Source organism: Chrysemys picta, chromosome 4, assembly GCF_011386835.1.
Source record: "Chrysemys picta bellii isolate R12L10 chromosome 4, ASM1138683v2, whole genome shotgun sequence".
Taxonomy (NCBI): domain Eukaryota; kingdom Metazoa; phylum Chordata; order Testudines; family Emydidae; genus Chrysemys; species Chrysemys picta.
Genome location: NC_088794.1, coordinates 2,276,574 through 2,288,892, shown reverse-complemented (window position 1 = coordinate 2,288,892; position 12,319 = coordinate 2,276,574). Strand labels below are relative to the sequence as shown.

Sequence of the window (12,319 nt, the reverse complement as noted above, 5' to 3'; positions counted from 1 at the left end):
GAATGGGGGGCAGCAGGGGACTTTTGGGGGGGTAGCGACGTGGGGAGCAGCAGGGGGCGCTGTGGGGCAGGGAGCAGCGTGGAGGCAGTGGGGGGCGCTGTGGGGCGGGTAGTACCGGGGAGGGGCGGGCGTAGTGTCTCTCTTTCACTGTCATCCTCCCACCCCCTCCCCCCAGGTGCCGGCACCGATCTCTTCGCCGTGGCGGTTCACGAGTTCGGTCACGCCCTGGGCCTGGCCCACTCCTCCACCAAGGAGTCCATCATGATGCCCTATTACCAGGGCCCTGTGGGGCTGCCCCACCTCTACCAGCTGCCCCCCGACGACGCCCTGGGCATCCAGACCCTGTACGGTGAGCAGTTCCCCTCCTCCCCGTCCTCCTCTCTTCCTCCACTGATCCTTTCCCCTTCTCTCGTTCCTTCCCGCTTCCATCCCTTCTTCCCAGGCCTCGTTCCTTCGTTCGTCAGTTATTGGCTCGTTGATTCTTTCCCCTTCGTTCGTTCACTCCCTCGTTCTCGCCCCCTCCAGGGAGGAGACGACTTCGCCCGGGAGAGGATTCGCCGGCGCGGCCCATCCCCACCCAGCCCCGCATCCCCAATCTACCACCCCACAGACCCACCCAGCAGTGAGTATCGGCTCCCTGGCCACACGTCCCTTCTCCCCTCCCGCCTGCCCCCTTCCTCCTTCGCCCCATCACTCCCCAGTGCACTGAGTCTCCTTCCCCCCCGTGCCTGCCGGGGCCGTCCAGCGCATCCCATTTGTGTTGGTCTGTCTGTCTGTCCCCGCAGGCCCCGCCCGCCGGCTCCCGATCGCTGTCAGGCCCATTTTGACGCCATCGCCAACATCCGCGGGGAGGTTTTCTTCTTCAAGAGTGAGTCGCTTCCCCCCTGCCCCACAACCTGATTTCATGTGGCAGGGAGTCCCGTGGGTTAACCCCCCCCCCCCCCCGGGGTCTCCTCTCAGAGGGGCATCACGGGAGTCGGTTCAATGTCATTATAATCCCATGTAGCATGGAGTCCCATTGGGTAACAACACCTTTTTGTAGCAATCTCGCTCTGATTTCATGAGGCAGGGAGTCCCACTGGCTAACAGTGCATGGTTTGGCATGGCTCGGATTCCCCCTGGCACCACTGTTTTCTGGGCATCTGTCAAACTGGTCTCTTGGTTAGCAGCACAACCTAATTAGGGCACATTTCCTGTGGTGGGGATTTCAGCGAGTTACAGGTGTGTTTTTTTTATGTTGGTCATAGTCCAACATCCAGTGGCAGGAAGTGAAAAGAATCGTTGCAAATTTGTGGTTAATATTTTTGTAGCTCATTGTACATTTCCTGCGGGGGGAAGTTCCGCAGATGAATGCAATTTCTCCACAGCCCCAGGGGGAGGGGGGGTGTTTCTTGGAGGAGGCTTGGGGAGGGGAGAGTTTGGCAGGATAATAGCCCCTCTATGCCGCCTGCAATGGGAGGTTGCTCTGGAGGGGTGTCCCACAGGCTAAGTTCACTTGAATGTCCAAATTCATGTAGCGTGGAGTTCCATAGGGTAACGCCGCTTTCTGAGCCCTTTGGGCAGTGGGAGGAGGTCATTTATGCCCCCCCCCAATGTCTGGGTCCCCCCTCCCTGACAGAGAAGCATTTCTGGAGGATGCAGCCAGCCGTAACCTGGTTTCCCTGGAGCCAGCGCAGACGCAACGCTTCTGGATGGGGCTCCCCCCGGATTTTGGGGCGATCGATGCCGTCTATGAGCGGAGTAATGACAGCAAGATCATCTTCTTCATTGGTGAGGGGGGGGTGACCCCCACATTACACCTCGACCTCCTTGTATCTCCAGCCTGGCCCACATAACGCTGTATCCCATAAACCCTTCAAAAATCCCATATGACCACACAGCCTGCCCCCCAATGTAGCACTGCACCCCATAACCCTCCTAGCCTGACCCCTATAGCCCCCCCAGCCTGCTCCACTGCACCCCATAGCCCCCAGCCTGCCCTGTATAACAGCACCCATAGCCCCCCCCCCCCCCCCCCCCGATGGGATTCCCAGGGTGCAGCCTGGGACCGGGGTACCGCTAACTCTCCAGCCTGGGCTGTCTCTCACAATGCAATGCCAGTGACATGCAGCAAACCCCTCCAGGCGCTGGGATCACTCAGCCGCCAGCCTGTGGAGCCCCACGCCCGGCTAGATGGCGTGAATGCTCCCAGAGCCGCTCCTGAATCACACCGAGAGACGCACCAGCCAATTCCCCCAGCTCCCAGCCTTGCACCCCAGAAATCTTCCACCCGACACTGAGCTCGACTTGCTTAGTTCCCCTCCTCATCAGAGGCGAGGGGACACGCCCAGCCTTTGTAACCCGAGCTGAGATTCCCCCGAGCGCTTCGACCCGAAACCACTGCTCTAGATACAGAGCAAACGTGTAGTCACGACAGGAAGACAAGAGTTTGATGAGACGTCGCAGGCGCTGGCAAACCGCGAACTCCAGCTACCGCAGCTCCACGGCGCGCTCGGGTTCTTTCTCCTCGGTGCAGTTTGTGCAATGCTAAACTGGAAACTGCCCCCCCCCCCCTCGCTCGGCTTTCTGCTTTTTCTGTTCCTCCTTCCCGGTCCCCAAACCAGCAACCGGAAAATAACCAACCGGCTCTCGGCTGTTCCCAGCCACCGCACTTAAAGCCTCTCTTAAAATCTCCACACCGGTGTAGGAAGTGCAAATCTCGCTCGGTACGACAAGCTGTGCGTTTCACCCCACTCGCTGCGGCACTGTTGTCAATACACCGGCTGGATTCCCTCCCCGCCTGGGACCAGTCTCCCCAGATCAAAGTCTGTGTCTTCCAGCCCAGCTTCCAGGTCTTGAGATGGGGAAGGAGAGAGGCCAAGTGATGATCCCTCCGTCCCTCCTTTATACTTTCTTCCAGCTGCTAGAAAGCTCCTGGCTGGGACTCGGGGTTGAGCAGCCCCCGTTGGGTCCATGGCCTCCCCAAGGAGTCCCCGAAGAGCCGATTCTCCTTGAGGGGCCGTCACCACCCGTCTGGCCAGAGACAGCTGCTCCTTTGTCGCTCCTGAAAGTCTGCTTGTGGGGGTCCCAACCTCACAACGTATTTCAGTCACACACATGGAGCAAAACTTCCTAACTCCCCATCCAGTGACAGCTCACACCATCCAACAGGGAGTTCATGTTCAGCAGATCAGGACTTTTAAAACCATCCCTTACAAGGCAGGCTTTGTACAACCCCCGTCACCCTCACCTCACAGTGGTGAACACGGGGTTGGTTCCCAGGGTGTTATTTTAAGGTACGCCATCACACCTCCGCCCTCTGCAGGGGTGTGAATCACTGACTAATGCGGAGGCTGTGGGCTCAAGGTCCACTTTAGGTTTTGACCATACAACTCCCAAGCGTCGCTAAACATTGTGGTGTTACCCACAGGTGCCCTTGCAAAGTCTGTTAACACTTCGTGGCTCCTCTCCGGTGATCTCACAAGCTAGTGTGTGTGTCTTCCCTGGGTGGGTAGAGAACATCTCTAGATAGATCTGTGTTAACCAAACTCTTTATCACAGCTCAGTCTTTGCTAGTATCTTGGTCAGATCTGTTTAGACAGTGGGGTTTGCTCAATACCCATCGTGTCTCTGAACTCCTCCGCGAGCCTCAGCATTGGCTCCATTCCTGGGCTTTTTCCCTTCAGCGGGGTCCTCCATCCGCTCATCGCCGTGGGGCCGCGGGGGATGTCAGGGGACTTTGCGTGTTGGCTAACCCCCTGCGACGCTGTCTCTCATCGGCAGGGTTATGCACAGGCAAATATTCCAGCTATTAATAAGTAAATTCCTGCCAAACAACATGCTATTAAACTAAGTTTTCTTTTACATCTTTTAGGCTCTTCCCTTTCTCTAAAGGGGACGGGAATATCAGGATAGGATTGTGTTCCTAACAGCCCAAGAGCACCGTGTCACGAGTTTGAAATGTACAAATGTAACCGTTCACTTCTCAGCTTCCTCTGCTCTTAGCCAAAGGCCTCGGCCTGTCCCAGGGTGAGACGGCCCTGACACCGATTCTCTCTTTTCTATCTCTGACTAGCTAAACGACAAACAGAGACTTACATTCTTAAAGTCTAGGCCTTTGCAGGCAGGTCTGCCTATCTCTATCCTAACCCCCTTTCCCTGCGGGTCCCAGCAGAACGCTCCTTCTTGCTGTGGGCAGACACCTTAACAGCCTGAGCGAGGGGAGGAAATCATTACCAATGGGGATATCGTCACCACTCCCACCTTTAATTCCCTTTCCAGCCCACCAGTTCCCATGTGCGTTTTGGCCGAAGGCACAAGAATCCTGCCACCTCCTCCTAACGAGAACTCTGCGTCCATCCCGGCTGCATGCCGCCTTCCTGAATTACACTCGGCTTCGCCACAGACATCTCTGCACCCGTATCTTCCCATATCCCCTGCCACTCACCCTGACCACCTTGATGGGCTCCGGGTTTGGTTCTGCAGAGCCTAATCCCCCAAACCCGTCTGATGAGGGACAGGCGCCCGAGGGGCAGTGACGTTAACACTGCCGGCTTCCTCCTAGCCCAGGGCGTTTCGTCTCAGATGCTCAGTGGAATTACGCTGATAGCACCTTCTGGGCTCTTCTCTTTCCACAGGAGATTTGGGATGGGGGTGAGAGGAATGGCTTTGGGGAGGTGTGTGCCCAGCCTCCCAGACACCCTCTTTCTTCCCAGGGGTAAAGTGGACCCCCCCTTCTGGGACGGGTTGGACCCCCCCTTCTGGGACGGGTTGGACCCCCCTTCCGGGATGCCACCTGATGTACTGGGGTTTCACTGAGCCCCTCCTGCTCCACCAGCCTGGGTTCCCTCCCCGTTTTGCTGAATTAGGCTCTCTGGCCTCTTGCAGCCCACACACGTAGGGCCACACCCCGCTGCAGACACAGACTGAAGTCGGCTCTGTGTGAGAGGATTCCCCCAGCACTCACGTGCACACCCCTTTTGGGGAATAAACCCCAAATAATACTGTCTGGCGCTGTATAGACAAATCTGCACAGTGCAAGCTCATAAAAATTCACCCTCTCCCTCAATGTGAAGAGAGATGTGCACTGCTTCTCCCCGCCCCCGTTACAAATGGCACAAACTGGGTTTAATAATAAACAAAACAAGTTTATTAACTATAAGAGGCAGATTTTAAGTGATTACAAGGGACAGCAAACAGAACAAAGCGGATCACTGAGCACGTAAAACAAAACATGCAAACGAAGCTCGATTCACTAAAGAAACAGGTTACAAAACGTAACTCCTCAGGCTAAATGTTGAATTAGGCGGGATGCAGAGTTGCTGTCGCTCAGAGTTCCAGTTAGTTCTTCTTACAGCCTGGCCCCCTGTCTCCATCTGGACTCACCCCTGCCTTTCCCCTCAGGTTCGTTCCCTTGTCCCTCCAGGTCCTTTCAGCAGTCCCTCTTCTTGGGTAGGTCATGGAGGAGAGTCCCGATCAACTCCCTCCCCAGCCCTTAAAAAGGATTTTCCTAAGGCTGGAATCCTTTGTTTGATCCCAGGGGGAAAGCACCAGCCGTGTGCAAGGGGGTATTTTGCCTCAGGTGACGTTATCACCTGACCTTGCAGTGTCAAAGCAACATCCCAGGAAGCACCTCACTAAGGTGGGAGATTAGTGTCTCCAGAGCTCTCGTGTCCTCCTTAAATGGCCCCTTGCGGCTGATGGTCTGGTGGGCGCCCCCCCAGGTACACTCACAGTTGTAATTGTTACACAGTCGATATCCCTAACTCCAGCTACCGGAATGATACGTGCATACAAATTAGATAATCACATTCCGTAAATCAGAACCTCTCCAATGATCTCTCGCATGAGCCATCTTGCATCGACTGTATCTCAGTTATGCCATATGCCGATCAGAGCCATCTTTCTCTGAACACTGGGGTGTGAGATCACCCCCTGCTTCCCACCGGCTTTCAGTCCCTCTCTGTGCTTTACTCGCATAGACGCCGGGTCCGCCGAAAGGCGGCGGCGAGAGATGCCGTCTCTTCCAGAGGCTGCACATTTTTGTCCCATAGACACCGCGTCACATCATCTTTACATACGCTCGGGAAATGCAGATCAAAACGTTCAACCCCTTTTCCCCTCACTCATTTTCCCATTGGCTCGTTCACCCGGTTTGCACCCTGTCCCCATCCCGGCCTCTTCTTCGGATTTCTAAACTTCGCCTGCTACGTGTCAGGTGGAATCTGAAATCACTTGAAAACCGTGTCTTTGGATTTACAGTGATGGGACGCAGCCTGAGCCGGCATTTCATGGACTCTGTTCAGAGCGTTGCCGGTTAACTTTGCAATGCGGGCGGGGCCTCTCCTGCATCACACACATGGCATCTGAAGAAGTGGGGTTTTACCCACGAAAGCTTATGCCCAGAGAAATCCGTGAGTCTCTAAGGTCTCATCACACACAGCCTCTCAAAAGCAGTAAAATATTCGGTGCCATCATCTGTCTCCTTGTCTGCGGGACACGACGGTTCCCAGGGATGGATGTTTGGAGAGGAGGGAATCTGTGGGGCGGGAAGGGTCTGGTCCTGCTTTTCTAGCAAGTCCAATGGACGTCTCTCTCTCTCTCTCTCTCTCTCTCTTTCTTCAGCATCTTCGGCTTGCAGCTCTATTGAGGGGCGGCGAGTTATATGGGCCCGTGGTGCCCGGGCTCCAGCAAATTCAGGGCCCCCAGGGCCCGGTTCCACCAATGTTCGGGGCCGGGTCTCTCCCCCGGCTCCGCCTGCTACATCCGCGCGCCTTCTCCACCGAGCATCTCCTCCCCCATGCGTCCCTGCCTGCCCCGGGCGGCTGCCCCCTGCAGCTCCCTTGCTGACCGCTGCCGGCTACAAGTCCAGGGCCACCCCCTTCTCTTCCCCTTGGGGCAGCGCCTTGGCTAAGCTGTGGGGCACAGTGCTGTGTCCATTTCGATACTGCAGCAAGATCAGGAATAAGGAAACTCTTTTCTTGACTCCCATCGTAATCCCGTATCCTGCAAACCTCATTCAGCCCCTGGAGTCACTGGGGTTCCTGCTCCTAGTGTGAGTTTATTTCGAAGCTTCTTTGTCTTTTTATCATTTTTAATTTTCACAGTGGTGGGAAATTATTGGGGGGGGGGGGTCAGATCAGTTTTTAATGACGGTAAAGTTGAGATTCAAAGCGTTCACGGCTGTGAAGACACAAACAGAGAGACAAGGTGTGGGAGGTAATATCTCTGTTTGGACCAGCTTTGGTTGGTGAACGAGACAAGCCCTTTGGAGCTCCGCAGACCGGAGAAGAGCTCGGGGAATTCGAAAGCTTGTCTCTTTCGCCAACCAACGTGGGTCCAATTAACGATATTACCTCCCCCACCGTGTGGCTCTCGTATCCCGGTACCAACATGGCCCCAACAAACCAGCACAAACCACTACGTGTCACCACCACATGTCAAGAGCTACAAAATAACGATCCGAAAACCCGCAGGGACTTGTTGATTTCACTCTTCGTTCCCTGTCCACGTGTAACCAGCCCAGCTCCGAAGTTTCTCTCACTGAATTTTGACTCTAACAAGTTCTCAAGCAGCATTTTTCTTGCTTTCCCGAGCTGTGAGTAATGTAATGGTTACGGACGGAAATATCTATGGATTTGTGTGTATAGTGAACTCAACAACAGCTAATTTCTAAGTTATCCACACATCAAAAACCCTGGAGTTTTCACTACAGCCCCCCCCCCCCCCCCAGCACCCACCGACTTCAACTCAAAGGTGTCAAAATACAAGTTCGCCCAGGGCGCCATTTTCCTTAAGCCGGCCCTGCGGCTGCTGCCCCGGCAGAGGTGCAAGGCAGCCCCTCCCCCACCCGACAGACGACTTCCAGGGGGCGGCTGGGATGGGGGACCCCCTTCCCTGGAGCATGCTGCTGCCGGTGGGGAGAGGGCTGGGGGAGTCCTCATCTCTGGCCCCCCCGACCCAGCCCCGGGGCAGCCTCACACCCCGCACCCCCTCCTGCACCCCAAATCCCTTCCTGCACCCCCTCCTACACCCCAACCCCAGCCCAGCCCAGAACCCGCACCCCTCCTGCACCCAAACTCCCTCCCAGAGCCCACATGCAGCACCCAAACCCCCTCCCACACCCCCTCCTGCACCCCAACCCTCTGTCCCAGCCCAGAGCCTGCACCCAGCACCACAAACCCCTCCTGCACCCCAACCCCCTCTTGCACCCCCTCCTACACCCCAACCCCATCCCAACCCCCTCCCACACCCTGCACCCCAACCCCCCCCTGCACTCCCTCCTACACCCCAACCCCGTCCCAGCCCAGAGCCCCCTCAGAGCCTGACCCCAGCACCCAAATTCCCTCCCAGAGCCCACATGCAGCACCCAAACCCTCTCCTGCACCCCCCCTCCCACATCCCAAACCTCTGTCCCAGCCCAGAGCCAGCACCCAACCCCCTCCCAGAGCCTTAGGCAGGTGTGGGGGATGGGGGTGGCGGGACTTGGACCCGTTCTGAGCAGGGCCGGCTCCAGGGTTTTTGCCGCCCCAAGCAGCCCCCCCCCCCCCCCCAAAGCCGCGATTGCGATCTGCGGTACTTTGGCGGCAATTCGGCGGGAGGTCCTTCGCTCCGAGCGGGAGTGAGGGACCCTCCGCTGAATAGCTGGACGTGCCGCCCCTCTCCGGAGTGGCCGCCCCAAGCACCTGCTTGTTAAGCTGGTGCCTGGAGCCGGCCCTGGTTCTGAGCACCAAAAATGCTACAAACCTGCCACCCCGGCCCTATTGCCCGGTGAAGTGCTGCTCCCTCTGATGGGCCAACCCCTCGGCTTGTTCCCAGGCCCCTCGGTCCAGCTCTGTGTGCGGCTTCCCCTTTGGCCTTTCTGCTTCCCTCTCTGAGCTCGCTGGTAACCCCCACCTCCAGCTGCTGCGCTCCACGGCGCGCTCGGTTCCTTCTCCTCGAGGCGGTTTGTGCAGCGCTGCACCGGGAACTGCACCCGTCTCGCTCGGCTTTCTGCTTTCTCTGTTCCTCCTTCCCGGGCCCGAAACCAGCGACCGGCCTCTCAGCCACCGCACTTAAACCTCACTTAAAATCTCCACACCAGTGTAGGAAGCGCAAATCTCGCTCGGTACGACAAGCTGTGCGTTTCACCCCACTCGCTGCGCCACTGGGACCCCCGGGGTGCAGCCCGGGGCTGTGGGACAGCCGTGGCCCCTGAACTCTCCAGCCTGGGCCGTCTCTCACAATGCAATGCCAGTGACACGCAGCAAACCCCTCCAGGCGTTGCGATCACTCAGCCGTCAGCATGTGGAGCCCCACGCCCAGCTGCATTGCATGAATGCTCCCGGGAGCGGCACCAGCCAAACCCCTCAGCCTTGCACCCCAGAAATATACCGTCCGACACTGCTCCAGACTCCCCTGGACAGTGCAAGCTCGTTAATTAGTTCATCAGAGGAAAGTGGACACGCACCGGCCTTTGTAACCGGAGCTGAGATTCCCCCGAGCACCTCAACCAAAACCCACTGTTCTAGGTAAAACATCAAACAGGTTCATTAACGACAGGAAGACGAGTTTCTAAGTGATGAGAAGTCGCAGGCGCACGTCCAAATTCCACAGCCTAAACAGGATCTGAACCAAGCTGTCTCTGACCCTAAAGAATGGTCCAGGCAGTACGTCGGCTGGATTCCCTTCCCGCCTGGGACCAGTCTCCCCAGTTCAAAGTCGGTGTCCTCCAGCCCAGCTTCCAGGTGTTGAGATGGGGAAGGAGAGAGGCCAAGTGATGATCCCTCCGTCCCTCCTTTATACTTTCTTCCAGCTGCTAGAAAGTTCCTGGCTGGACTCGGGGCGGAGCAGCCCTGTTGGCTCCATGACCTCTCCAAGGAGTCCCCGAAGAGCCGATTCTCCTTGAGGGGCCGTCACCACCCATCCGGCCAGAGACAGCTGCTCTCTTGTCGCTCCTGAAAGTCTGGTTGTGGGGGTCCCAACCTCACAACGTATTTCAGTCAAACACACATGGAGCAAAACTTCCTAACTCCCCATCCAGTGACAGCTCACACCATCCAACAGGGAGTTTGTGTTCAACAGATCAAGGCTTTTAAAACCATCTTCACAAGGCAGGCTTTGTACAACCCCCATCACAGTGATGCATAGGGGGGTTCCCGGGGTGCGGTTTTGAGATAGTGTCAGACCCCCCACAGCCTGATCTCCCAAAAAAACCCCAGCTTGTCCCACAGAACACTGCACCCCATAACCACCCCAGCCTGCCTCCTACTCCCAGCCTGCCCTACATACCACTGCACCCCATAACCACCCCCAGCATGCCCCTCTGCATCCAATAACCCCCCAACGTGACTCCCCAGCCTGCCCCCCACTCCGCCGCCCTCCATACTGACTCTCCACCCTCTCCACAGGGCAGCATTTCTGGGTCTTCACTGATACCCGGGTGGATCCAGGGTCTCCCCGCCCCATCACCGACCTGGGGCTGCCCCAGGGGGTCACAGTGGAGGCGGCCTTCGTCTGGGGGCACAACGGCAAGACCTACCTCTTCGAGAGCTCCCACTACTGGCGCTTCGATGACCGAGCTGGAAACGTGGAGCCTGGGTACCCCAGACCGTTGACCCTCTGGAAGGGGGTGCCCCCTGGGCTGGATGACATCATCAGCTGGAACGATGGTAGGTGGCATTCCCAGTGGTGGGGAGTTCCCCAGGTTAACAGTGCTCCTCCACCAGCGTTTCAAGTGGCAAGGAGTTCCCCAGGCTAGCAGAGTTTCTCCGGAAGCATTCCCAGTGTGGGCGGGAGTCCCCTAGGCTAACAATGCATCAGCGGCAGTTTTCCCAGTGGCAGGCAGTTCCCCAGGCTAACGCTGCTGCTCAGGCGGGCCTCCTTTGCTAACACCGAGCTGGGCAGCCTGGTGTCAAGCTCCCTCTTGTGGCACAGAGTGGTACTGCGGTGCCACCCGTCTGAAGTGACCCCTGCAGTGAGTGCCCCGTTTCTCATCTCTCTCTCGCTCTCTCCTCTGCAGGAAGCACCTACTTTTTCAAGGGCACCCAGTACTGGCGGTTTCTGGGGGGCAGCGTGGAGGCCGAGAGTGGGTACCCCAGGTCAGCCCCCCAGGACTGGATGTACTGCCAGGGCTCCCCCACTGCATCGCCGGCCCCAGGGCCCCGGGGAAGAAGCGGGGAGCCTGGAGGTGGCCAGTGTCTCTGCAGTGGGGCTCTGCCGGGCCCCCTGCCGGCCTTCCTGACTTGGACCCTGGCTCTGGCATGGGCCCTGCGGTGACACCTGCCGTGCTGCGCCAATGCACTTTACGCCCCACCGTATCCCACCGCTGGCACCAGAGGGCAGCTGTGTGCACAGAGGCGGTTGTCTGTGTGCAGTATCCCACTTCTGCCACCAGAGGGTGCAGCATGCCCAGGCGAACAGGAGAGTGTGTGTGTGTGTGTGTGTGTGTGTGTGTGTGGGATGTCTGTCAGAGTTATTGCTTGCTTGCCCCGTTTGCTGGGTGACTGTGCTGGGGGAGAGGGGGGCACCGCAGGTTAATGGGGAGACCGGGCCGGGGGGCAGCGAGGGGAGGGGGATTGAGGGGAGCCCGTGAAATTGTCTGACCCAGAGTTTTCTAATAAAAGCCAATGGAAACAGCTGGCTGGTGTCTGGATGGGGGGGGGGGGTTGGACTGGGGGCACATGGGGAGCCAGGAGGGGGGCAAATGGCAGAGCTGGGCCAGCTGGTGGGTGTGAGTGCAGGGCTCGCTGCACTGCCCACCCCCCTCCCCCCACCCCCACATCTCCCCATCCCTATGCCCCCTAATCTCCTCCAACCACCCATCCCCTCCATCCCCCCTCCCACACCCTGATCCCTGCCCTCCTTCCCCATTCCCCACCCCTCCAACCACCCATCTTGCCCCACACACACCCCTGCCCCCAGCCAGCCGGAGAACCCATGGATCCAGCTCGAGGTGCTAAAATCTGTCTTGGGCAGGGGGTCTTTTTGTTTAGTTTATTCTGGGGGGGGCACACTTGCTGGGAGGGGCACTGGGGAAAGGGGGTTCAGGCACATTAAGTGGCGGGGGGGTAGGGAGATGGAGGGGAAGGACAGGCCAGTAGGAAGAGGCAGAGAACAGGGCCTGAGGTACCCATGGGCATGCCAGGATCGGGGAGGGGGGGTCTGAGCCCCCTCCCTGCCCCCCTGCGAGCCAGGATACGGGGCTGGGTGGAGCTGAACCAGGCCCCAAGAACTCACTGGGGTGAGGAGCTGAGACCAGGCGCTCTCGCTGCATGTCCTGGGCTCCCCAGGAAAGGCTCATCCACTGCTTCGAGCCCCACTGAATCTCCGCGCGGGGGGGGGGGGGAAGCAGGTCAAGGTG

The 12,319-nt window shown here is 58.1% G+C and overlaps 1 protein-coding gene across 1 annotated transcript in view; it reads left to right on the top strand.

The window, feature by feature from the left end:
• The window catches only part of LOC135982784 (serine/threonine-protein kinase NLK2-like), a 24,227-nt gene extending 12,688 nt beyond the window's left edge, over positions 1-11,539 (top strand). The window contains 7 exon segments of the mRNA XM_065590970.1: positions 135-349; positions 526-622; positions 786-868; positions 1,619-1,642; positions 1,645-1,770; positions 10,368-10,628; positions 10,979-11,539. Coding sequence (XP_065447042.1) covers positions 135-349; positions 526-622; positions 786-868; positions 1,619-1,642; positions 1,645-1,770; positions 10,368-10,628; positions 10,979-11,235 — 1,063 coding nt within the window. The 3' untranslated portion in view covers positions 11,236-11,539.
• The last annotated feature ends 780 nt before the right edge of the window (positions 11,540-12,319 follow it).